At 42.5% G+C, this 27,812-nt stretch overlaps 1 protein-coding gene across 1 annotated transcript in view; it reads left to right on the top strand.

Moving 5' to 3' along the window:
- Positions 1–27,812, top strand: part of LOC133966661 (adhesion G protein-coupled receptor A3) — a 172,248-nt gene that overhangs the window by 131,351 nt on the left and 13,085 nt on the right. Inside the window, exons 15-17 of the mRNA XM_062401671.1 lie at positions 9,146–9,273; positions 15,642–15,765; positions 26,111–26,256. Of these exons, the coding sequence (XP_062257655.1) occupies positions 9,146–9,273; positions 15,642–15,765; positions 26,111–26,256 (398 nt within the window). The remainder of the gene's footprint in view (positions 1–9,145; positions 9,274–15,641; positions 15,766–26,110; positions 26,257–27,812) is intronic.

Below are 27,812 nucleotides of genomic sequence, written 5' to 3'. Positions count from 1 at the left end.
TCTGTTATCCAGCGGGGTTCGGGCAGGCCGGAGCGGGTTTGATTTGCACACTCACTCCGGTTCTGTTCCAGCCCTCGCACGGCCACTCAAGGATGATAAAATACAGCGCTGAATGGGAGCTGGGAGCCCGGAGCCCGCAGGCTGCTCACTGGAGGATTTTTAATTTTGTTTTTCTCTCACTCCCTTTCTCTTCCGTCTCTCCCACAGTGTTGGTGCATTCTTGCATGCACCGATGTGATTACAACAGGGAAAGGAGCACATTTGTGAGGACATATGTCACAGATTGGCTTACAGATTCCGCCGCTGCAGCAGCATCAATTAAAAACAAAATGCATTAAATTTGCAAGAGTCTGGGAATTGTTTGCTCGTGGGCTCCACAGGTTGTGCAATTCATCATCATAACCAATCACTGGGCTAGAACAAGAGTCTGAGCCTGTAAGTCCTCGGATCAGCGGCGTGTTTGTCCCGTTTTATTTTGCAGGCCTGATAACCTTGCACCCACTGTGCCTGCGCTCAAAGATTATGGATCAAGTTTAATTGACTCTGGTAATCTGATGCTGGCTTGGGGGAGGGAGGATCCCGGATTAAAGTTGTAACTACAACACAAACAGGGGATCTGGGTCCTGTTTAGCTGCCGACGCTGGGGAACAATGGAGGCATGTTTAGATGTAACATGCCAGTTCTAATCCAGAATAGGGAAGGTTAAATTGCCCTGTATGGTAATAGTGTTGCCTGGCTAAATTGAACTGTCAAAGGCTTGGTCACATTGCCCTGCCTCACAGATACAGTAATAAAGTGGCTACTTGCTGTGTGGTAATATGATAGTGATAATGACAATAGCTGGAGTGGAGGAATCACATTTGAAGATGGCTGCTCATGTTCCGAGAGTACACTCTGCTGTCGGCTTCTGCAAGGAAAGAGGTGTTCAGAGCACGCTGCCAGCTACACCAATGGCTTATCAGGCCCCATGACACATCAACAACTGCTCCACCTTCACAGTCTGTATCTATCTTTAAAGAGAACCTGCACACTTAAATCAGTTTTTTTGAGCTGTCAACTAAATTATGACTGTTCCTTGATGAAATACATAAATGCTGTTTTTTAAATCATATTTATTACCCAATTTACAAAAAATCAATCGGTGGGTTGAACATAACTCATAACATCACTCTAATGTTTAAAAACATCATATACTGTACCTTTGTAGGGCCAGTGCCTGCATAGAGACATCCCAAACGGATGGCTTAGCCTTTATAAATGAAAAACTTTAACAATACTGAGATTTTACTAAACCCCCTTAAACCACTGTAGGCTCTACCATTCCATTGGTTGGACTGGCTCAGGACCACCGCACTCCGCAGACACTGCCGCTTCAGTCCCAGCTGTCTCAGCACTGGACCCTGTGGTTCAAACTGCTCGAGACGACCACACTTTTTGCCGTCAGGAAACTCACAGAGAAGATGCCTCTATTACAGATGAAGTCTCAATTTTCTGCTGCTACAGCTCCTAGCTCGACAACCTAGATAACTTAGCTTTAGCAAGCTAATTGATATGCGCTGCTTATATTGTAAAGAGATAAAAAAATATATATATGTAGTGTAAAGAAGTAATATATACAGTAGAGGCGGAATTTGTACAGTGTGAACATATTTACAGTGAAATGGATGCACTTTATTAGCTAGGAGTCATTGTAAAGCTCACATGTGGAACTCAATAAGGGATATAGAAGAAAATCTGCACATGCTTTTAAGAACCTGATTGAGGATAATAACGGCAGAAGGAAAAAGCTGTAGTGCAAAGAGTCAGTATTCAGAATAACTACACCACACTCGACCGACTCAAGCCTTCTCCTCTGATAAGCACTGCAGCAGTTTGCCCCACATCAACCCAGGAGCATAAGCACTGCCTCTTGGAGCCAACAATTCGTTCAGGGCACCCAGTTGTCTGCCTCGCCATTCTTCTTTGGGTCAATCAATCTGCTGAAAGGGACAGACTCCCTTCATCATGCCTCCTTTTGTTGCCCTCCCTTTCTCTCCTGCAGCCCCACTAAAGGTCTTTTTGTAACCTTTATTTGTCCGGGGGAAGGGTTCTGCTGAGCATGCATGCTCTGTTCCAGCTTCGCCCTTCCTTTTTATAAAAATGCTATACAGTGCTGCTGTATCGTATATGCTGCCCCATAAAATGGCAGTTCCTCTGCTGCTGGCCACCGAACAGCTGTTCAGCACCTTTCACAAGGGTACCTATGTAGTTGTGGAGGAAAGGTTGTTATTCAGTCAGCCAGAAGGGTTCTCTCAGCCTACTCTTCTCAAACCTGGAGGCCACTGCTGTCCTTTTCTGAATGGAAGCAAAGCTGTCTGGTCCATGAGCTCTTCTGCCTGACAGAATTGTCATACAATATAATAATGTTGCATTGTTTTTGTATTCCTGTTTTTTTTACTTATGTCCATATTCGTCTTCTGTAGATTGTATTGTAATGCCAGGCTTGTACATAGTATATAGTCATCCTCTAGTCTGTTTATGTGTGTAACACTTCAATATGTGTGATTTCAATCTAGGAGCCCATCAGTTATCCCCCGGGGCTTCTGGTGTAGACAGCAGATATCTGGGCCAAGACTTGAATGTCTTCCATTCACCATACACTGCTTACAGTCCTTCTTTCATCACACAAGTCAAAGGTTTCTCTGCACAAAACACCAACAGCAAAGCCTTTTCTTGGTATTTTAAGTCCAGAGGACATTATGGCTAATTCTCTATTAACGGCTTGCTCCATTTGAATGCAGATAAATTAAAAAGTAAATGCAGCTTCTGCTCGCCAAGCTGCTCAAATGTGATTGATCAAACTATAAAGCTCCCAGCCTCAAAATCCTGTCTCTCACCTAGAGATTTTGCATATTCACATGCAAAATAGGTAATATACTTAAGGTCAATGTATGCTTCTCCGAGTCCGTTACGGACGGACGGATCGGACGGACACTAGTTGATTTATAGTTCTCCGTTGCTGAAAACAATTGGGCGCCAGAACAGTGGGTGACGACAGAAGACGAGCTTAGAGAAGCCTTCCTCATGAGTTCCCAGAAGAAGTCCACATTCATTATTTACCTGCTCCCGGCTTTTCACACACACAGTGTACGATGGCAACTCAATAAAATAAAGTGACACCCAGCGGGTCATAATGCTGATGTTATTGTTTCTTAGCGCAGCGGTTCCCCGGTCTTGTTTCCGAACTGCGTTGCTAATTCAACAGCTTGAAGCTACACGGAGGCAGCTAGCTCCCCCCCCCCCTCCCAGCTTCCACACACAGTCAGCAGGGACTCCCGATACTAACTACTACCAAATATTTGCTTCTAACCTGTCGGTATTTGAGAAACAGTCTCATGATAGCTGTGGAATTAAGTCGTGACAGCATGTTTTTTCACAGTTACCACTGCAGTTAGCATGGTGGCTGGGACGCTAGCGCCGTTATGAAAGTTCGTTATAACCGTATGTGACCATACACACATGCCGTCAGGGCTCTAACCAGCCACCGTCAGCCGGACAACTCCGCTGGCTTAACACACTTGTCACATTAATCGTAGAATCGTAGTTGTGTTTGGGTTTATTGTGATATAGGAAATGAAACAGGATGTTTGAGGTCCGGAAATGATGTCGTTCCGAAATACTGTCGTTAGCGGACCAATCACAGCCAATGGCTACCCGTAGGCTCTCCGCCATGCCGACGTGTAGTTACAAAAATCAGAGCTGCACGAAAAGCTCTCCGTGGAGCCCGGAGAGGGCGATCCTCGGCAAAGAAGGCGGTCCTATCTGTCCGTGTCCTTCAAAACGGAGAAGCATAAATTGGCCTTTAGGCTCAATCCTATTTCACCCTTGGCCATACCCCTTTGTTTTGGAAGGTTATCTTGCCCCTTGAAACGGAGTCACAAGGGCTCCTGGTTGAAATCATCACCATCGATTTGGGACAATCCTTCAAGAAGCTGTTACATCATCAGTAGTCGTTGCGAAAACCCAACACGTCATCTCTAGTCGTCGATGTAAACAGACGAGGCAAAGCGTTTTGCTGGAGATGTCATTGTAATAACATTGTTGAGATCTTAAATAAACCAATGCAATTGCTTATAGATATTAAAGTGACAAACCTGTAATATCTATGCTAATGCAGGGTTTCGACCCTGAAGTCAACCATTAAATGACAGTGTATAGTATGAAAAGAGTAAAATATTAAGTTTGTTACTCTCAGATATTGATAAGAACAACAATGAATTACTCGTAATCAATAATTCAAAATGAATATGCCTTTTGGGTCTCAGCAGTACGGTTGCCTGAAGATGGTGGGGGATGAATCTAGTGTTAATATCACCTCCAGCAGGAAAGCCAGACCTCAGCAGGACCCGTGTGTGAAAGTGCTGCCCCGCTGTTCAGATATGAAGAACTTCTGCTTCTGCAGCTTTAGTCACACCTGACGTTTAGCTCCGTTATCGACAGCTCAGCACAGATGGACGTGTCAGAGTCTGTCTCGGTTCAGCCTGGATGCTGGGAACATTACATTCTGTTGTTAGCCGGGCATTTTGGCTTTTAATCAGTATCCAATTTGCATGGTACTCACTCTAAATGTGTTTCAAGGATCGAGCCCATACACACAGTGACAACGATAACAAATTAAGGATCTCCAAAATGCCAGCCTGCATGCTGAAACTGCTTGAATTTGGACTTTAAGCGTTGCTATTGCACAATGCAGTGTTTGACATAGAAGGATGAGCTGAAAGATTGAAAATGATAATATAATAATGGATTTGTGAGTAAACACTGAGAATCATGTCATCTTGTAGATTCTGAGAAAAGCCGCCCAGCTCTGCAGCTGTGAGCATCGAGGTGAGAGATGGTTGAGGCGGCTGACATTCTCAGGCAGCATTATAAGAGCAGCGATGATGATAATACTTCCCAGGAGAACATTTGACTTCCTCCCTCACACCTAGAGCCATTTAACCGGAGCTGCCGTCGATCATCATGTGCCCCTTAGCATCGCATCAGACTGTTCAATATGTCTGAGCGTGATTTAGTTTTTACCGATGGAGTAACAGATTGAGTCTGAAATGTTTTGCCTTTGACCTTGAGTTAACACGATGTTCACGTGGGGTTATTCTCATATATACATGTATATAAATCAGCTTATGGACTTAAAAGCTTCATTTCAGCAGGATTTCTTGCTGGTGCTTCAGGCCGTGATTTTCTTTTTTAAGCAACATCAATTCATTGAGCTGTAATTAACACCAGCTTTCATTGTCCTGCCTTGACATCGCTTGGAGGACAAATACGGACTTTATAATTCCCTGTTAGTCTGTAACTACCAAATTATGTGTTGCTGTTTACGATGTTGGAATATGTTTGTCATGTTTGGCTTTTACCCAAAAGGCCCCCTCGCTCAGTGCTCTTTCTTTCTGCGTGCTACTCAAAACGTGGTGCATTGCTCCTGTTTAATTGCAGTTCCCTCCCCATCCCTCCCCCTTTGACTCCTCGGCCAAGCTACGAGCTGCAAAGTCATAAATGAATTTTAAGATCTACCACGTAGATTTTTCTTCCACCGCTTTGCATTTCAGCAGGAATTGTTGTTCAGAGATGTTAAGACTGGTAATACAGCTGCTGTAGTCGACCACTGGTGATGTGGTCGGTGAGTTGGAAATAAAGTTTTATTGTTAGTATCCAATGAGGCTGCTATATCTGCTGTTACCAGCTGTGATTCTCTGCAATGATTATATACACAAAACCTAACTCCTGGTCAGCTCACTCTGATTGGCTAATTCAGGGTTTGCTTGGGGAGGGGGTTTAGTGAAGGAGCTATAGTTGACCATTGATAAATGGACTGTATTTATTTAGCAATTTTCTGGCCTTAATGACTACTTTAACTATTTTTTACTACAAGTCACATCCACACATTCACACACACACACTTCTTAACACTTCCTTATAAAGCGCTTCTCTATCACAGTCCATCCACACAATGATGACACCCTCATCAGGGGCAGTGTGCGTTGCCCAAGGACAGATAAAGCACAGAGATTGAACCACCAACCTTCTGATTAGTAAGTGGTCAGCACTAAATTCAGGTCTGAACTACACTCAGGCCACATTCAGAGGTGGTCTGGTATGCATGGGGCTACATTTTGTTTTCCTGTGTGAATACAAATGTGTCCTGCGCCTTTATATGTTTCCCAGTGTCCGGAGATATTTTTTTTTAAGCATCCACCACAATATCAGCCTTAGCCTCCACGTTGACACTGAAAACATTGTCATCAAAAAAATGACATTTGTATTTATTCACATAACGAGAGGGAAAGTGAGACCTGTGTCACGAGAGACACATTCAGGACACTTTTTAATGTGAGGTGTGAACACACATGTTTAACGCTGTCAACTTGTGATCGGATCCCTCAGGACGGATGTTAACACCCGGTTGGAACAGGGCCTTTGAGAGAGGGCTCATTATCTGGACATGGATGGCAGAGGTGTCTGTCACAAACACTGCTCCGCTGTGTCTGCATGCATTTCATGGGAAAGATGGTGATGCATGTGCTTTAGAGCGATTTGTAAGGAAAAGCAGGTGAGCAGACTCTGACTGAGAATGTCAGTGCAGGACGTGATTAGACTCTGTCAGCAAGAACAGTGCGTTTACAGCACGGGGTAATAAAGTTGTGCTGCAGTGCATAGACTTCTTATTACAAAGATGGATGCCCATTTGAGAGTTCAGTGATGCAAAAAGCACAGACGCTGGTCTACAGAGATGTGGAAATGATACGGTCAGATGAGTCATGCCGAGGTTCAGACCTGAATGCTTGACCCCCACAGTGAGGGGATCAGTGGCTCTCCTATGCTGACATGGTCTGGGTCTAGTGCAAATCAATGCAGAGCTGTCCTGAGTGATTGCCCTTATCCCATGTTTCACCATTTCTTTCCTGTTAAGGGTGGTCTCCTCCAGAATGTCAATACCACAGGGTACGAGGGGGTCACCGAATGATTTGTGAATCATTCGGTGAAACGTACGCATCACCTTTAAAACAAATGAGGGGATATGGTTTCCTTCCAGAAGGGTTCCACAGACTAAAGGATCAATACCAAGCTGCATTGAAGATGATCTGGCTAAACATCTGGAACCAACACTCTACATAAGCCGGCAAATTACTGGAAAATTGGATCCAGACATTTTCCAAAATTTGCCATTCACAGAAAGAACACAGTAAAAGATTGTGCGGGTCAGATTTGTTCACAGCAACAGGAAAATATCCAGAACATTCTAGACCAGACATGGGCAAAGTACTGCCTCCGGGCCGTATATGGCCCGTTGTTTTTTTTAATCTGGCCCGCCGAACTTGTCCAAATATAAAAAAAAAAAAAAAAAAAATACTAAAATGTTTTGAAACTAACAATTTAGTAGCACTTCAATGTCACTTACTTATTACACTTTGTAGTTGTGCTTTACAACAAAACACTTTTCCAATCGAAGGCTGTATGCCTGATATGCTGAGAAACTGTCACAGTTTTAAAGGAGTACAACATCAGCCGTCACTTTGCTACGAAGCATGCTAACTACGCTAGCAAGCAGTCAATGCAAGAACGGGCGGCTACTGCTCAGAGGTTGGCGGGTAATTTACAGACTCAGCAACATTTTTTTCACCGACAAACTGCGATTCAAGACTCAACTACAGAGGCAGGTTTTTTGGTGGCATTTGAAATAGCAAAGGCTAGCAAGCCTTTCTCCGAAGGCGAGTTTTTGTTAAATTGCCTTGCAAATAAATGCTTTGCTACTTGTTAAAGGCCAAATCCTTTCATATATTGATTTTTCCATGTCATTTATATTAGTTCACAAAAACACTCCATCCATCTGGTCCTGGCCCGGCCCCTCTGTCAAATTTTAGAACCCATTGTGGCCCGCGAAAGGCCGTATCATACTCGGGGATGAGTGTCTCTACCACACACTCTGCTGCTCCACATCTCCCCAGCTTCCTGTCCCCCAAACCATTCATTTCATCACGGGCCACTGCTTTACAACTGTGTTTATAAATGCTCAGTTGAAGGTCGCGGCCCCTCACAGGCCCCGACAGGCTCATCAGCGGATAAACAGGGAGAGCGCATATCCCACTCGGATACTCAACGAGACAATGATGGAGTCAGACAGCGTGTATGCGGATCACTCTCGCAGACCCAAACTCGCACGGAGCTGCCGGGGTTATGGAGATAAGGTGCGCTTTATTTAGCAGCGTCAACACGACGGCGGCAAAATGTGTGACGTCACTGCGGGCTGTGCACCTGCCTGTGGCACCGAGCTGAGAGGGCGGTCGAGTGCATGAGGAGCGAGCCTGCAGATTTTACAATTGCTTCTTTTGTCTCTTAACACAAAGCCTACCGACACAGTGATGAAGTGAAATATTAAAAAGTTGTCTTTACTCTGAGTTTACTGTAAGAGACTTTAACTCAGAATTAATTACAAAGCAAATCAACCGTGATGTGGATAAGGTTTTAATGAGCGCCTCTTAACAATGTGTCTTTTAAGAGCCACTAAAAGCGACTTAACTTTCTTTCCATTCTTTTTCTTTTACCCTGGCTCCCATCCAGTTTTGTTTTCTTCTTTTTGTTGGCAGAGTAGGAAGCTTACGCTATTGTTGTGTTAAGAGGCTCCGGCTAAGATTGTCAGCTAATGCCTGAAATGTGGAAAGTAAATGCAGGGGAGGGGGGGGACACTAACTCACTTGACAGATTGTTGCTCTATTCTGCTCATTGGGCAGCTCTCTTACGCAAAGACATTTCCCCGACGTCCATTTTGAAGTTTGCTTTGCCTGTCAGCGTTGTGCTTGAACTTGCTCATATATTTGGTGAACTGATCGGTTCTTTGTGGCGATTTAAATGTGTGGCAGGTAGCCGAGCTTCAACCTATTGAAAGGAGGTCGAACATGTCCACACTGACACATTTTATTTTCCAAAAATTCACAGTGTTTGTAATGTCCATGGGGTCGCTGGTTTAAAGAGGTTAAGCAGCAGAAGAAAATGCTGTCGTTAAACAGGAGTAGTTCTTGCTCAGTGATTATTTTTGTAAAACTGCATTCATGATGGCCTTTTCTCATCCCCACTTCTCCCCTCTCTCTCCCTGTTTCTACCCCAGGATCTGAAGAAGGTGCTGTCTTTCCCCCCGTACCCTGGGGAGTTTTTGCACCCGGTCGTGTATGCCTGCACGGCGGTCATGTTGCTCTGCCTCTTCGCCTCCATCATCACGTACATAGTGCACCACAGGTAAGGAGAGATAAAGATTGAAACCTTTTGTGTCATAAATTCAAAATCAAATCTCCAAAAACGTCCCATCTACCTCTGGACATGTAGGCAGATGCTTATGTGATCGCCTCATTTGTCACCCTTTTTTTTACCTTCGTGGTTTGACAGTTTCGTTTTTCGACTCCTCTGCCACAGATCCTGAGCTGACTGTGATGTGAATCAGATGCTCCAGGCTGGCATGTAAAGCACTGCAGCCTGTCTGACTAAGAGGATCTAAAGCACAAAGACAAATGTGTGTGTGTGTATGTGCGTGCGTGCGTGCATGCTTGTGTGTGAGTGTGAATTTGACAGCATAAATGTATGCCTCTTATGGATTTCTATGGGTAACTTCGGCCACCTTTGTTTCATTTTATTCCATATGGAGATGAGGACAACCAATGCACTCCGTGGCTCTCGTGGCTGTGCACTGTGGCATTTCTCTGCTCCACTTAAGTTCATCTGCCGCGGATGCTGTTAAACCAGGAGGGAGCCTGTGCTATGTATTATCATCTGTTGTTCTTACAGAGCATCAGTCACTTTAACTCGTCTATGGCATTCATGTGGTATTATTGTAATAGCTTCCCATCCATTTAAATGAAAAAAAAATACAGTTAATGTCCCAAATGTCACATTTTCATTAGAAATTTTAAAGATGTATCGTGTTATTGTAAGAATAACACAGTTAACTGGTAGTTGTTCGGTCTAAAATCTTTGGTTTTAATGATTTGTTGTCCGTGTTGTGTCTAGAGCACACAATTTACGTGAGGCACCGCAGCATTCGCAGTTAACATCCATCTGTGACACAGGGGACAAAGACAGGGAGTGTTCCTCTGCAGGCAGACAGCAATGACAGCATCCAAGCAGCAACATCACTTTCTGTCGTCTGGCGTTGCAGCACTGACTGAAGTAAAGATTGCGAGGCGCGGTACAGCCACAAGCAATTTCAAAATTGCAGAGGATTAAGATTTTTAGTTTGAGCTGAAATGTCAACCGTTTCCAATCACCCGTGGACGTTCTGGTGTTTGTGCAAAATGAATGGCCTCGAAATCAATTTTTATGCCATTGTTAATCTCGCACAGACATTTAAAGACACATGCTGAAGTAAAGTGCTAGGAAACTATTTGAATGAATCCTTAGCTTTATACTATAGATGCTAAACTGTAATGGTTATAAAGCAACGTGATTATCAGATAATTAGTGAGTATAGATTTGTTGTTGAAAGATATAAATATATATATAGAATGGCTGTTTTAACATGTATTTTACTAGACTGTCAGACATCTTACACACTGAGGTAAAGGATTCATGTAAGATATAGCATCTTAAAACGTTTTGCATGGAAACTATATATAACAACCACCATACCCTAACCCCATTGGTGAACTGAGAAATTATATTTTACAAATATATCCATGCACTGATGGCCTGTTGCTGTTTGGCTCGATCTATTCATAGACATTGGCTTTGTCTAAACTACTCTATATTTTCCTCTCCATTTAAGAAAAATTCTCCTTCTGCACATTTTACATTTTAAATTTCTGTCCAAACGAGAAAGGCGGAAATAACTACAAACAGTCCAACAAGCATGCTGGGCCAGTGGACGGCGAAAAATTCAATATCAATGATCCGTTAAATACCAGAGCATAACATTGACCTTGTTCACCAATATCTTCTTGAAAATTGTTCTTTCCTAAGAAAACTTTGTCAGATTCATGACACGTTCGTAAACTGAAGAATTGTACCTGTCTTTTTAAATAGATGAACGCAGTGACTTTTTATGTTTCTAATTAGCATAGGTCAACTCACCGCCAATGCCCATACAAGGACATGCAACTGCAGCTCAACGTGCTCACAGAGAAATCCCAGAAACTGAAAAGGATATTCAGAAGTAAGAATGTCTAAACAGACATCTAAAGACAATGGCACACAGGACTTAAACCATAAAAAATAAGTGTTTATATTTTGTAGTGTCAGTAGAGGATATAAAATAACCATGGGTTATATGATACAGTTACAAATTCAGTTCCTGATGTAGGTCATATTAGTGTAGTGGTGATTACACAAAATGAGAAACGTGATTCATATCCCTGCATAGAGAATCATAACAGAATCCAGGTTCATGATCCTCTGCCTGCAGCTGTGTCTTAATTCCTGAAGAGCTGCTTATTTCTATATTGCCTGTGTTACCTTCACTGTTGCACAAAAACCTTTTGGCTGGCTGAACTCTTACGCATTTGCCAGTCTGCTGGATTTAGCCTCTTCATCTCATCACAGCTAATGGAATAAAAAGAGAACTACTATTCAGTTTATGATCTGTTGTCAGATGTTCCCTTTATGACACTGTTCTGATCATCATTATGTCATTTACTTTGATACTGTGGAGTTGATGACACATCTGTGAGCATGGCAGAGAATGATGTGGGACCTGGATAAACATTTCAAAGGACTCCAGCTAACACATCCAGGTTTCTTTAAACCTGGTAATGGATTATCCACGTTTAAGAAACCAGGATTTGGTGTCCTACATCGCTAACCCATAAACGGAAGACTTCAAAAACCTGATCATAGCCAGGATCCATATGTAAACACACATTTATAACCGAGAGATGCTCAAAGCAAAAGGACATTAATTCTGGTCCAAACTGGAGCGAGAACAAGCCTTTATAGAGCTTTTGGGTGTCTCTCTCTCACAGGGGAGGATTGGAGGGTTTCTTTTTTCTTTTCAGTGACGCTCATATGAACAAACTCCAGCTCATCCTCCTCTTCCACACCTCCCTCCATGCACTCTTCAGCTCCACAACACATCTCCGTTTAGTAACAATCCAGTTTTGTAGTATCACTCCAGATGACTGACAGTATCCAAGCTGCGAAGCACCGGCACTATGTGTTAAATGGGCAGAACACAAGGGAGGGTGCTCGAAGAACAGGCCCAGGATAGAGTGCATGTTCGAACTTGTCACTTTCTCACTTCAGCTCGCTGACACTTAAACACAGGCATTAATGTGCTCACTCAGCATTTGGTTATTTGTCAGACAGCAAGTTGGGGAGAATATAGTGGTGGGTATCAAGTCTCTGAACCCAAAATATTTGAACCCAGTAAAATCCACTTGTGCAATTTGTGTCACAAGTAATCAAATTGGGAAACATGCTCTTTCATATAGTTCTGGATTTGCAGTGCTGGAATTTTTCTGAGTAATTATTGATGTACACCAAGGACAAATCCACTAAATAGTCATATCAAAGGGACAATTCTTATAACTCATCCTAAAGAACAAAAAAATTCAATACATGCGGTGAAATCTAAAATAAATTGTAATTGATCCCAAAGGAAGAGGAAATGAAAAAAGAAAAGAGCATTTAGTTTTCTTTGTTTGACACTTTATATATTGTCACAGGAATCAACCATCATCAAGCCCTTAATTAAAGGGAGCAGCCTCAGGCGTGTTTGGTTAATAATGGCTGCCAACATATGTTCAGTGAAAAAAGTGGACATAAGAACACAGGAGGCTAATTTAGTCTTTGTGTCGGTCTCACAGCTCTTATCAGTGCGGCTTCCAGCTGCAGAATGTTCCAAATATCAGACAGATCGCCAGCTACGAAAACAGTCAATTTGAGTTGGTGGAGACCAAAGCTGAACTTAAAATACAAGACACAGACGCAGAAACCTTTAACTCACTTATCTGTGACTGGAGGCAGAAACGTGACTCATAATATTACCTGCACCAAAGAGGATTCTTCTTTTAACCTACTCCGTTTGTTTTTGGTTGGTGGGTTTGTAAGCAGGGTTACGCAAAAACTACTTGACAGAGTTCCACGAGATTTGGTGGAAGGATGAGACATGGGGTCCAGAAAGAATCCATAAAATCTTAGCAAACATCCATGCAAATTGCCTTTTACCTTTTTTTTACACTTTTCATTTGTGTGGAAAGCAATAATTCATAGATCTTGAAGAAAGGCCTTCTTAAGGGACGGATATCTAAGAGTGTGTGTAATGTTGGCCTTCAGCGGAGGTGTTCACTCCACTGAGTCCTATTCTAGCTTCTACTGTAACTACGTCTACTGGATCTGTAACTAGGCAACTGTTTCTAGTTATCTTCATAGCAACTTTATGAGACAATAATACGTCTTGTTTATAGGTTCTTGTTGTCTCCAAGTAACACAATATCACATTATTGATTTTAACCATAAAGCCCCAGCCTTACCGCAACGTTACATCCTGCTCACCATCATGCTTAGCGTGCCACTGCTTCCATCTCTACATTTAACAGTGCTGCTACCGATGGTTGATGGGAATTTTGAGCATGGTTGGAACATTCACTGATGAAATCCCTCAGCTGATTGTGCCCATACTATTATGTGTTAGTATATACCATTCGTGGCTTTATTGTCCCTTACAGTTGGCTCAGCAGCAGCGGGTGCAGGTGAGGGAGCAGATGCAGCGAGCGAACAGTTTTATTCCCCCCCCCCACCTGCCCCACCCTCTGGGAGATGGGGATGTGGAGGGTTGCCAGGTTAATGTACTTGACCCAATGAAAGCCCAGAGCAGAGCCTCTGAAAACCCCCTTCCAGGGAGGTCGGGAGCTGGCCTGATTTATGGCCCCGTCGCTGGAAGGAGTTCCGTACCTGGGCCGCGGCGGAGGCATCGACAGCCGCGGCTCTAACTCTCCCTCCTCTCGCCGGGAGCAGCGGAGCCCGGCCCCAAACACGCCTCATAGCTCACCGCTGAGCCACCGCTTCATCTACAGTGGGCTCACGTGCAGCCGGGGCTCCGCTCCTCCATTTTGGGGAGTGGAGATTTCCAGCACAGGGTTATACAATTTCAAATGGTGACAGTATAGATTAAAAGGAGGGAGCTGACACAGGAAAGTAATTAAAAGAATCGATGGTGTGTTAATGCACACAGTACAATGCCGTACACTGGTATTGTCTGACCTATTTATTCTGTTTTCTAACAGCTTGATGGAAAGACGTAATGTGGGTTAAGTGCCCTGCCTAAGGCTGCCTAACGCTGCCTAACGCCCTGGCTGATGCCATATTTCACAAAGTGGATATGAGTGCATAGTTTTACATTGTAAAAACTTCAATTGGCCCAGTCAACTGGAAGCAATCTCTTTTGATTTCACCATCAAACCAGCAAAAGGATTCATATTTGAATGCATACACCACTGCATGTACTGTATGTTTGAAAAAGAGTGAAAGAGCAGTGTAAGAAGATTGTACTCTGAATGAAACAATGAGTTCTTCCAGACTCTGTGAGTAGTCTTTTGTCTGAGGACTATATTCTTTATTCAGACATAAAGAATGCAGTCTTTTCTCATATTTGTTTTCTTCTGAAACAAAGCTCGTACAGTTTTGTTTTTTTTTAATGTTACCAGCTTGCCAGTGGAGAAGAATTCTGGTCCCTCGTAAGCTACAGTATCTTTCACCGTGCAGAGTTTGACCTTTGCAAAGGTGCAGCATCTTCAAGCCGAGTCTCTGGAAGAACATTTTTCATCATTTTCCCTTCATTGTCGGGAGATTTTAAACAATTTATCCCCGTAACCACTTCCCAACTGATGATTCTCTTATACTGAAGGGGAATACATCTTTGAGTGTTCTTGTTGCTTTTCATAAATTTGATTGATTGAGTGATAAAGGAAATCTTATGTGGAGGTTGTTGTTGTGAAGTCCCACAGTGTGATTGCTGTGAGACAGTTAACTATTAAGAGTGAATGTGGTTTGACAATGAGTAATTTTATGTGTGTGATTGGCATTGATGATGATGATGATGATGATGATGATGATGATGATGATGATGATGATGATGATGATGATGATGATGATGATGATGATGCTGCTGCTACCAGGTTTAAATATTTTAGTTGCTGGTTAAAATCCTGAATGTTCCTGACTTATAATTAATCACAATATTGCACTGTTTGATGTGGTAAACAATGAAAATTACCTATTATGATTATAATTGGTTTAGGATTATGTTTACTAAGTTAAATATGTAGTGTGAATTATGACCTTACTTTTTAAAGTTTAGTCAATTTAAGCTTTTCACATTACTCTAAGATATTATGTTATTCAGCTCAGGCATTGACAGTGGACTTCATCCAGGCCTGTTTGTGCCACACGCTCTATGAGCAGTGCTCCTGGCCTCTGTGGTTGTTAATCTATATGGCAGCAGCAAGGTAAAAGAAAAGGGCAATTTATGCAGGCCTTGTAAAAGAGTGGCTTAAACCTTACCCAAATTGGCTGATGGGTAATAGACCTTGAACGCTGAGTCTCAGTAAGATTTGAGTTTATGACGAAACACTGTGGGGTATGTACCTGCTAATTTTTTGATTCTTGGTCTTTTGTGGCAGCTCAATCCGCATCAGTCGGAAGGGATGGCATATGCTCCTCAACTTCTGTTTCCACACGGCTCTGACCTTCGCCGTGTTTGCCGGCGGCATCAATCGAATCAAATACCCCATCATCTGTCAAGCAGTAAGTGCATTCCCTTTTCATTCGTCCCACTCTCAAAGCTTTTCAGAGAATTGATTATGAATGTCTATTGAGGTGTTGGCACTGAGTGCAATATGTGGTTGTAGAGCAGTCCAGCCTTATGTGTCTTTCACGCTTCAGCGGCACGTGTGGCCTGGTCACTCTGTCACTGAAGTGTCGACACAATGAGCTCTGGGGATTCAGGCGTTCTCATCATGAATACATTTGCTCCCTGTCCCTCTGTTGTCTGACCGTGTTCTCTTTTGTTGCCCGGGGTTACTGTGGGTGTTGTGCATCACTCTCTTTTGCTGTTTTGTCACTATATACAGCATATGTGTATAATAATCTTTATTGTCCTTTTAATCTTTTGTAAATGTTTTTTTTTGCCTTTCAATTTCATCTTTACAGTTAATGTATATTCACTAACAACTGAAAGAAAGAAACATGCACTGGTTATATGTGAGTGTTCAACAAAGGCTCAGTGGTGTGTCCCCATGGCATGCCTGATGCTGGCAAATGTCTGGCATTAAAGTTTCTCAGCAATCCATGTCCACAAATGTGAATACATCCCATAGTAGCATATCTCAGCAGCTATTGGATTATTTATCATGTGATTCATGGTCCCCACAGGATGAACCCTACTGTTTGTGGTGATGCCCTGTGATATCCTGTCAGTGCCACCAGCATGTCAAGCTTTCACTTACTTCAGTTTGGAACTACAGTATCTCAACATGGAGATTTGGTCCACATATTTACAGTTCAAGTAATGGTGTGAGTGAAAGGTCCTCTGACACCACCATGATGTTGACCATGGACTGTAATGATATGACGGCCAACAAAAGGGGAAGCCAAATACTCTTGATGGCACCCTGGTGGTTGGCTGTTATTAATACACCCTATTTCCTCAAGCGTTCATTTTTCCTGTAAGTTTGGTTTTAATTAGTTATTTGATGCTATATAAACAGGGAAGAAACGCAGTGATTGGCAGCTGAGACTAATAGGTTGAGCAGGTCCTTGCTACCATCATTTGATCAAAACTGCGTAGACTCATGGTCACAGGATGGCCGAGTTCATGGCCAGGATATTTTAGCTGTATTTCTGGATAGTTGAAGGAAGTGGAGACAAGCCTAAGAGGTTGCCAATTGTGGCTTTCAGAGAGCTAATTCTACTTCTTATAGATTGGTTGCCGTTCCTAAGGTTGAGTTGTATTCATCTTGGTCATCACCTGACTTAATGTGGCACCATTATTTTGTCTAAATGTAGATTTGTCCAAAAATAAAGGCCTTTCCCATCCCAGCTGTAGGGTACTTTCTATTTTGTAATAAGCACATGTTAACATACTACTATGATAAATTAAGTCAATGGAAATAATAAACTATATAGCTGCTAATCATCAGCATGTTACAGGGTTCGTACGGTCATGGAAAACCTGGAAAAGTCATGGAAATTTGTTATATTCATATTTTCATATCGTTCATTACGCTGAGTTTTAAATAATTCATATGCTTTTAAAGAAATACGCTCAAAATATAAGCAGGCATACTGCGGGTTTGTGTCATTTAAGGTATACTGTATGCCTTGGAATTCTCATCGATAGTTTGAATGCTACATTTTGTCACTTTTTCGCGTATACACCGAGATTTCACAAAATGTTTGGTCATGGAAATTTGGTTTAAGGTTATTGAAGAGTCATGGAAAAGTCATGGAAATCTATTGGTCAAAATGTGTATGAACCCTGATGTTAGCATTGCGATGTTAGTATTTGGTTCTGTGCAGCAGACAGGTGGATGTAGACTCTTTGTCCTGTTTGAGACTGTGATCTTCATTCTATATTGTTGAGTCTACGTTGACCTCCAAAATCTCTCATCGCTCTTGTTTATATATAACACAGACATCTACGTGGCTTCAGCTTGTAAAGAAAGGCTCGCAGCCGGATGGCAAAGAGAAACTGTCAACATTGTGAACTTTTAGTCTGCGGAATATATTTTACACAGACATAGAACAAAAGGGGTTTTCTGGAGTCCCTCTGGATCACCCTAATTGCGACAGCGGTCCCCATCATGTGATGCAGGCAGAGAGTTTTGTCGCTGCAGTTGGAATTTCTCACCACTTGCACTCACTGTGTGGTCACATGGATGATGCCTCTGTCTCTGCAGCCCATGGTTATGCATGAGAGAGTGAGACGCGTGGAGGGACATGGAGATTTGGGATGTCAGGTTAGATTTGGATTGCTGGCACCTCACCATTTTCAGCTTTAATAAAAAAAAGGAGGATATGAAATGCATATATCATTATACATATATATATAACTGTAACTGAAAATGTGGAGCGCTGTGTGCACTGATTGTATAGAATATGCGTTTTCACTCTTGAAAGTCGTGACCAGGGTCGGATCCAGGCTTCATGTCCTTGTTACATTTTTTACATTATGTCTGGTTCATTTTGGTGTCACATTTATAATTTAGGGAACACTCTAAATTCTGTTGTATGACAATCATGTATCCTGTCATCACCCATGTGGGATATGTCCTCCTGTACTTGACATTGATCAGTTTGTAGATGGCTGTGGGTCTGACATCAGCCTGTTGTCAATTTGGCTCCGATGGTTAGGGCTAAACTGAAGAGTCTGAAGGTCCAGACCAAACAAGGCAGCAGTGAGAGCCCAGAAGAGTCAGACAAGGATGAGGATGTCTTCGGAGGTCATCACTGTTTATTCTAACACAATGCTGTGGTCAGATGTGATAATATAGCTTCAGTGACTTCAAATTAAATGACAAAGGAATATGTTAACATACTCTACTAATAAGTTTAGGCCAGCAAGTAGAACTGCAGGCGTATTCTAACAGGAAGGCTGAACGCAATGTCTCTTCATGGCGTCCAGTCACAGGCTGTGTGAGTGTGTGACTGGCTGACTTTGGCATAAAGCACTTTGAGTGGTCATTAGAACAGTGCTATGTAAGTGCAGTCCACGTTCCATTTATAGCACGGCCCCCACGGAAGTGAGCGTCAGGATACAGAAAGTGATCCTCATTCCAAATATTGGCTCTGTTCGATTTTCTCCTGTCACGCTGAGGTATAGTTCACACCTGTGCCAGGATAACAGTCGCTGTCAAAAAGAGCGAGAGAGTGAGGATGAACTGTAATATGTGTTTTCTCTGGCTGCCACGTGCTTGGGAAGTCACATGGTCCTGGTGGATTTCTCGTTCCCATTGATTGATAGCTGGACCTGTTCAGGTAGTGAGCATGAGACACAAGCTGGAGCAGAGCATCCTCCACTGTCAGGCCAACCTCAGCACGGGGAGGGGAGCGCATTTACAGTATGCAGTGAAGAGATTGATGCACATGTCTTCCCTGCTTTACGCTCACAGCTTCAGCCGCCTTCACTCACTCTCTGTTTGTGTCGGTGGGTTCTGCTACCTCTTTTTTTTATTGTGAGCTGCAGCATGTTGGGGACTCGGTTGCCTCTGCTGCTGTCAGAAGCACTTTGGGTGGCCCCTTATTACACAGGGTAAAGACTCTGCATACTGAAATGCCACGCGTGGTATTTCATGCCAGGCGGCTTTGCCTGAGTTGCCAAGCGGGAGGGCCGGTGACAGGGGAGGTGTAAAGGAATTCACCACACGTGTCGCAGCCGTCGAGAGTCCTCCACCAGAACTGCAACTGACATGGAGCGCCTGGTGATGTCATGACATGCAGTTTTCCTCACTCACCGGCTCCTCACCTTTAAACATCACATTAACAGCTTCATCGGATACCATAGTAAACAAGTATACTACTATTGTACTATTGTTACAATCGGACACCGAATGCCATAATTTCATCTTTGAATCCAAGTGAATTTTTAGGGGTTCCTTCGATATTGCTGTCACAAGAATTGGATGGATGGATGGATAAACTGAAAACACAATACCTAACAGCTGAGCTGACGCCAGTGTGGCAGCATATACATTAGTGTGCGATGTGTTTTTTTCATAAAGAAAACATATACAAAGATCAAAAATTGCACAGTATTTGTTTTCAATGCCTCAATTTGCCTAGACAAATTCAAAGCAATTCTTCAGAAGCTGCTACTAATTATTAGACCATGAAAAACCAATGATATTAGACGAAAACACTGACCAGAAGGTAAATCCTCAACAAAACTCCTTATTTAATGATCCTTCTACCTCAAGTAAAACATCAAATGCAGTTATTTGTTCTAATCAGCTGTTAATCAATCCATTCTGGTGTGGTTCATTGAACTGTTCATCAGAGTTTTAATCAATTACATTTTTAGCTAAAAGGATTTTTCACAACATGGCAAAGATGTCTTCTTTTAATTCATGTAATACTGATCTATAAAACATGACATGAAAATGCTTTTGGCTCATTTATTTGCTGTAATAAATTCATCAATCATAACTTAAAATCTCCCTCAAAGTATATCATTAACGCAGAGCCCATAAATCGAACTCAAGTCTGCTTGTGTAGCAGCGTCAGTGATGGGCTCGCTGGAAGAGCCATGCAACTTTATTTGGCCCTGGTCTTCCTCTTTCACTTCAGCATTCATGCATTTATCTAATTTTATCCCAGGGCCGTTGAATATATTTGTGCTGTTCCTCCTTTAGCCAATCACAGTTAACAGGATAACTCTCGGCAGACTTGGGCGGGAGCCCAGATTGTCTGCCGTTCCACTGGGATGGAGGCAGGCCCCACCAGACACTGTTTGGGATAATTACAGGAGTGCTTGAGGAGATGTGTGATCACACACGATGCGCACAAATACTCGTTCAAATGCTCACACACACACACACACTGAGTTCTCAGTGCTCCCCTCAGTCTCCCTACCTTCCCTCCTATAGACACAGACATGCACCCACCTTCTCTGCTCCCAGGGGGACACTGAGTACCCGCTCTCCCTCCAAGCAGCTCTGAAAACTAGCTGTGGCAGCTCTCCCAGCACATCAAGCATGCACTCTCTGTCCCTCGGCCTCTTCTCTTACCATCCTGCATCCTGGACTATGCCACTCTGACCCCACACTCCCCCCACCACCGTCCCCCCGCCCACTGTGGAGCTGTCGCTATGCAGCATGCGATATCTTTATTGCCCCAAAGTCAAAGTCATCTCTAATCTCTATTTCTGTCTTTTCTTACGACGAGGCTTGCTCTGTCATTGACTCGAGCAACACCCCAGCTGTCACATTGCATCGCAGCCAAACGACTTACAGTATCCTTGTTTTCACTCGGCTCACCTCATCTTACCTCAGACAATCAAAATTTGGATTACTCGTTTCGCTTAAGTCACTGTGACCAGCGTTAAATAAACTATTTAGCAAGAAACTTGGCAAAGAATGTGACCTATATATGAGGTTACATCCGGCTGTCAGCTTAAATATTATATACAGAGGACTTCCTCATTAGTGAAATTAGTTGTGACGGTGACTGCCGGCGAGAAGGAAAAAGGAATCTAGACATTACAGTATCTGCAGTGATTTGCTTTGTACTTTCATTGGGTCCAATTTGAGTGTTCCTGAGCTCATTTGCCCACATGTAAAAGGCTTCCCTAGTCTGGTTACTTATGCATCCAAAACAGTGGGGAGCAGATATAATGAATATGTCCATAGAAGACAGCATGGAGGCCATTTTGAATGCAGCACTTTCAACCTATGCTTAAGTTGGTGAAACAACTGATCTCACAGACACACAAGCTGAAAAATGCCATTCTCCATTAGCATCACTGAAGAAGGAAAAAAAAGGCAGGAGAGGATTTGCTGCACGTTCGGTCAATGTAGACACACAAGTATTTTAATTGGCGAGCGGGACTGACCTGGAGCCCTCGCAGCCTGCGGAGGAAGAAGAGCCGCTGTCTGGCCGTCTTTCTGATGGAGTCTGTGTGATGGGTCCAGGTCAGGTCATCAGTGATGTGGACCCCGAGGAACTTGAAGCTGCTGACTCGCTCCACCGTGGTCCCGTTGATGGAGAGGGGGGTGTGTTCCACTCCTCGTCTCTTCCTGTAGTCCACGATCAGCTCTTTCATTTTGCTGACGTTGAGATGGAGGTTGTTGTCCTGGCACCAAGATGTCAGGGCTCTGACCTCCTCTCTGTAGGCCTTCTCATCGTCGCCGGTGATCAGGCCTATGACAGTGGTGTCATCAGCAAACTTAACGATGGTGTTGGAGCTGTGGGTGGCCACGCAGTCATGCATGAACAGGGAGTACAGGAGAGGACTGAGCATGCAGCCCTGGGGGGCACCGGTGTTGAGAGTCAGGGTGGACGATGTGGTGCTGCCGATCCGCACCGCCAGTGGTCTGCCTGTCAGAAAGTTCAGTAACCACTCACGGAGGGCGATGTTGAGCCCAAGGTCTCTGAGCTTGGTGACAAGCTTCAGGGGCACGATGGTGTTGAATGCTGAACTGTAGTCGAGGAACAGCATTCTCACATATGTGTCCCTCTGGTCCAGGTGGGAGAGGGCAGTGTGGAGGGTGAGGGAGATGGCATCTGCAGTCGACCTATTTGACCTGTAGGCAAACTGAAGAGGGTCCAGAGAGTCAGGGAGGGAGGAGGTGATGAATGGTTGGACCAGCCGCTCAAAGCACTTCATGATGATGGAAGTGAGTGCTACTGGGCGGTAGTCGTTCAGGCAGAATGATTTTTTTAAATCAGACATGATCAGGTAGATATTTATGAGCGTGATACTTTGTGGAAGGATGGGTATGAGTCAGCAAAAACCCATTCAACTTTGCATTAACCTAATTTTTTATTTATTCGCAGGATTACGCAAAAACCCAAAACTTTGTGGAAGGATGTGGTATGAGTCAGTGATTAACCAATTCAAATTGTTAGTGGATCTGGATCAGGGGTCCAGATCCACTTTCATTGATTTCCCAAAGATTGATTCATGGAATTTCTTTTTTAAATCAGACATGATCAGGTAGATATTTATGAGTGTGTCCACTTTGGTGCATAGCCAAATATTTAGATGAAGTCAGAATTGTAGGCAATGATCAGTCACAAATATCTGCCCTATTCCCACTTACAGCGTTGCTCTGCTCTGATCTCTCTGCTACTGTTTTTGTACCGTTCCCTTTTTACTCTGTAACAGTCATACATGCTCTGATGTATGAATACTGTATGTGCATTTTATCCTTATGTGTCCCTCTGTCTTCTTCTGTCTGCATTATCGCCTGGTTGAATCAGAGCAGAACATTTCTTGTTAGACTGTTGTGTGAATCTGATGCTGGATCCCAATGCACTGTAGGTTGCAACTGATGGAAAAAAACACACCACAGCAGTAAAACATAAAGTAATTTGATAAATATTGTAAGGCAACGTCTTAGTAGCTCATTGTTAAACTTCACATTTTCTCACTGAAATAATGAAGGTGTTTCTTTGATCCTGACTTTAAACACACAAACACACACATTGACAGCTTAGATTCATCAAAAGAAAATGATGATGAAAAGGTTTCCAATAAGAATGGAAGTATAAAAAAAACTCTGAAAGGCTTTGTACGACTGCTGTTAACACACCAAGCCAATGGTCACTCAGAGACCTGATGCTGTTGTGATGATAATGTTGCATTTTCCTCGGAACTACAAAATACACAGTATTGTACTCCTCTATCTGATTGATTTTTAACTCAGTTTTTTGTATTTATTATTCATAATAGTAATTGCTCTATTAACTGTAGATAACAAAGTATAAAGTGTATTATAAATGAAGGTAGATAAAAAAATAACAGAAGAAAAAAGGTTTTCCAGCTGTCAGGCTCTAACAAGATCCATTAATAAGGCAGGGGAACCTGTCTGTCGCCTGAAGCACCCAAACCCGAAAGAGACGTTAATGAAAGGGACTCAGATGAGAGAATAAGTATTTTTGTCAATTCAGATTAGAGAAAGTTTAGAGAAAGAAAAAATAGGATTTAAAAAATTGATGGGAACATTTTCTCCAAATGGGAATTAAACTGGCACACCTTGTCTTCGTATTGCTATATTTCTGTGTTGTATTATGCCATTACAATACATAGTATGTGCTGTATTGTAATGGCATCACAATAACGTGCCCCACAGGTCCATGTCCTGCTGGAGGACAGTTTACAGAAAGGTTCATCAAGACATGAAGTTTATATTCTCTTGTCTCTTCACACTGATGAAATCAGGATTTGACTTGTATGGATTATAACATCTTTGTCTCGTCGGATCATGTGCAAAGTGAATATCCTGAATTTTTGGCTGTGCAGTTTGATTTCCTCATGTATCATTGACGCCCTCAGTGATGAAAGAGTGAGTTTGAGGTAACAGAATCTGTGGGGACACCCTGATTGGAGATGTTAGAGGCCGTTTCCAGCTCCTGTTTTGTTCACTGCGTTGTCCTCGTGCTGCTCACTGATCCAATCGCTGACTGAAATGATGTATTTGCCCAGATTCTCTCCAAACACAAAGCACGTCAGGCGAAGGCACACAGCAGATAGGAAAAGAAAATCACCAGAGTCAGACTATGTGTAGAAGATTGAACTAATCATATCCACGTGCAAATTAATTATAGGTCTGATCTAGACATAACTTTAATCAACATATTTTTTCCTCAGGTATGTACTTATGATGTTAAATGATATTGATTTGATGTCTGATGGAGGATTCATAATGCTTTTAAGAATTTTGTTTAAACAGTCAGTTGAAGGAATATTTAATTATTACCAAGAGACTACGGCCAATGCAGCTATAAAGACTTTTAGGCTTACATGCTGCAGGTTATACTTACAAACATACACACATACCTACAAACATACATACATACATATGTGTGTATGTATGTATATGTATGAGAGAGAGAGAGATTTCCCCAAAACTCTAGTTTCTGTGTATCTGTGTGTACATGTAAAACAGACTGTTTTGGAAATGATGACATCACAGTTTGCTTCATGCTTTGTTGCTCTGTGTAATGAGTGTGAGCCAGACACAACAACAATTGACAGTCAATACCAGTTTCTCTATGTTCCGTTAGCTCTGCTAGTCCTGATTACAAGTTTGGATCTATATATAGCATCACTGCAGCACATTATCAGCGTTCACAGGTGTTGTTCTCACTCAATATTACTATTTGACAGATCATTATTGTAGACTTTATCGCCACCTACTGGCCCTAGATCCCTGTTTGAAAGTTCTGGGTTCTCATCTGGACGATACATTTTGTCAGATGTAGGTCGCGTGGATGGAGATTTTTCTTTTTAAACGGGGGTGGGGGGGGGGTCTATATAAAAATGGCCACAGTTGTGTAGAGAGGGAATAGGTCAGGTGCACCCAAGAAATAAGCATCTTTTCAAACTAAAGTGGTGACACCACTCAAACCTGTTCAACACAAGGTGATACTATGAAGATTCTGATTATCCAAACTGATTAAGGAGATAAAATTGGGTTAAATAGGTTACTGATATATTAGTATGGCTGTCCTGTCTTATTCATGCAGACTGTAGCGTACGACCCCCTTCCTTTGCCGCCCCCTGCCCTCCTCTTATTTCCATATTACCAACACACTTCTTCTCTGTCTGCTCCTGGCGCTAATGAAGCTCTGTGGTCTGCACACTCTGCAGCAGTGATTGACTTACCATCCACTGCCTGCTCTCCATAACCAGCTCAAGGACACTTCCAATTAGCATCTGGACCCTGGTAGACTCGCCTCGGTCCCCAGGCCTATCAGGCTGCAGAGCAAGCGTTTGATTGGCTATCTCAGGTTTCCAGTACATCATGAGCAGATTGACTAAGGTGGAGGGAAAGGACGCGGTTTAATTTTCTCCCTCCAACCATTTTCCCTTTCACTCCTCCTTTTTCTGCAACTCTCATCACGCTGCTGCCTTTTTATTAGCCGGCAAAGCCTTTAAACAGAGTCGGAGCAGTTTCATCATTCATGAATATTAAAACAATGATGAGCAAAGATATGTGTACACTGCATTTTGGAAAATAATCACGCACTGATAGTTGTCGATGTGACTATCATTTATATTCACATTTGCTATTCAGGGTGCTTGTGTCCTCTAACTCAGCTGATAAGGAGCTTCTCAGTATCACCATAACGCTCTCATCCGGGACAACCTTTATGATTCAATAGCACTTTTTGAACCTGCCTTTCCATTCTTGTACTATTGTCTTCCTGTGAACGATAACACAAAGCAGCCAGGTCTTGAAGGAAAACGTCTACGGAAACACCCTTGGAGTGACATTGATGCTGAACATATATTCCCAGAGTCAACTATTATTCCCTGAGTCAAGACTTGAGAGTTTTCAGTGGCACACTTTACTGTATTTATTAGCAAAAAGTTCCTGAAAGTCAAACGAACCAAACTTAATGCGCCCTCTGTCTGCTCCCTTCTCAGGTCGGGATCGTGCTGCACTACTCGTCTCTGTCGACCATGCTGTGGCTCGGGGTGACGGCGAGGAACATTTATAAACAGGTGACCAAAAAGCCTCCGCAGAGCCAAGATGGTGACCCGCCTCCGCCCCCTAAACAGCCCCTGTTGAGGTAAGCACAAACAACCCTCCTCAACCTTGACCGCATCCAAAATGGAACAGAACATAAAAAAGGTGTGTATGTATTTTGTGTGTGTGTCTGCAAAATGATTTACTCGCTATTTTTGTCAGGACCTGACCCAGTGTCTAAGATGTATGTAGAATACCTGATGTGTACCATAACTTAAGAAAGATGGTCACCGAAAAGTAAAAAATATATTTATCCATAGGCACAGGTATGGGGTGAAAATTAACTGAACTCATGTGGGCAGTGGGTAAATTAAAAATTCTTTATTTCTGTAGAAATAGGATATTTAAGTAATTGTGCAGTATTTATACATCTAAACAAAGTAACTCGAAATCTAGTCAGCCGTTTGGATTTGACTTGGAGATAATAGCGGGTAAGGGGTCGGGTCCTGTGTGAAGCTTTGAGGGACGGGCACAGGTTTGCATCATGTGGATAAGATTATTATACTGATGACGAATACGAGTGAGAGCAGCTCTTTGCTGTTAGTTCTGTCTACTTTATATACAGTTCAGTCGTGTTGTCCATTAGTTCCTGACCTAGTGGTCGATCCCCCTTCAGAGATTATCCTGGGGGGGTCTTCAGATGATTAACTGGGGAGGATGAAAAAAATATACTTTTTTTTTTCACTTTTGGCTAAATCTTTGCTCTTTTTGTGAAATGTTCCAGGGGTTTATCTCCCTGCTCCATCAAACATTATCTAAGCCTTGCCTGTCCACAGTCTCGACTGAGGGCAGAGGGTGCCCAGACCCACTCTTAAGAACAACCTCCCCTAAGACTTGACTGGCGAGCTCCTCATCCTCTTTTAAATCACTCTCAAAGACACATTTTTCTAAGTGTGCTTTCTCAGAGTATGGGGTCAAATTAAGTTTCATCTCTTTGTCACTTTTTTAAAAACTTTTACTTTACAAAGTCTTTCTTCTCACTCTTGTCTCACTGACTTTTTTTTACAATTTTCTAATTTTATTTTATTTGCCTTTTTTTTTATCTCTGACATATTTATATATTTCCAGCCCAACATTAAATGCTCTTCTAAACATTCTTAATTTCCTTTTGTTTCACCTCAATTGCTTTTATTTATGTGTTGTAAAATTGTATTGATATCAGTACTGGAATAGTATTAATATAAGTTCAAAGGGAAAAATTGTGTCTAACACATGGGTATTTCAAAAGTAGTCTGAAAGTATACAAATCTTACAACATGTTCAATAGTATATTGAAGCTAAATGGAAATACTCAGGGGAAATAAAAGGAAATATTAATCAAAGAGGGTCGGCCTACATTAATTTATATTTATATACTTATTTACTTTCCTCTGATTTTAGGGTATAATAATACATTTTGCTGCGTAAAATAGTTCATCTTTTCTCCAAAGCTAAATGGCAGACATCAAATGGTTTAATTGAAGAGTGAGATCAGTCATATCTGTTATAGGGTCACTCTCTCTTCTCTGCCTGACCTGTGCAGAGGTGTGTGTCTCCTCCACTGAGGGTTTTAGAACATGCATATTTGCGCCATATTTGATTTATGCTACAGCTTCTGTA

This window comes from Platichthys flesus, chromosome 12 (assembly GCF_949316205.1).
Source record: "Platichthys flesus chromosome 12, fPlaFle2.1, whole genome shotgun sequence".
Classification (NCBI taxonomy): Eukaryota; Metazoa; Chordata; class Actinopteri; order Pleuronectiformes; family Pleuronectidae; genus Platichthys; species Platichthys flesus.
Note: the sequence above shows the minus strand (reverse complement) of the source record. Positions and strands in the feature narration are given on the sequence as shown.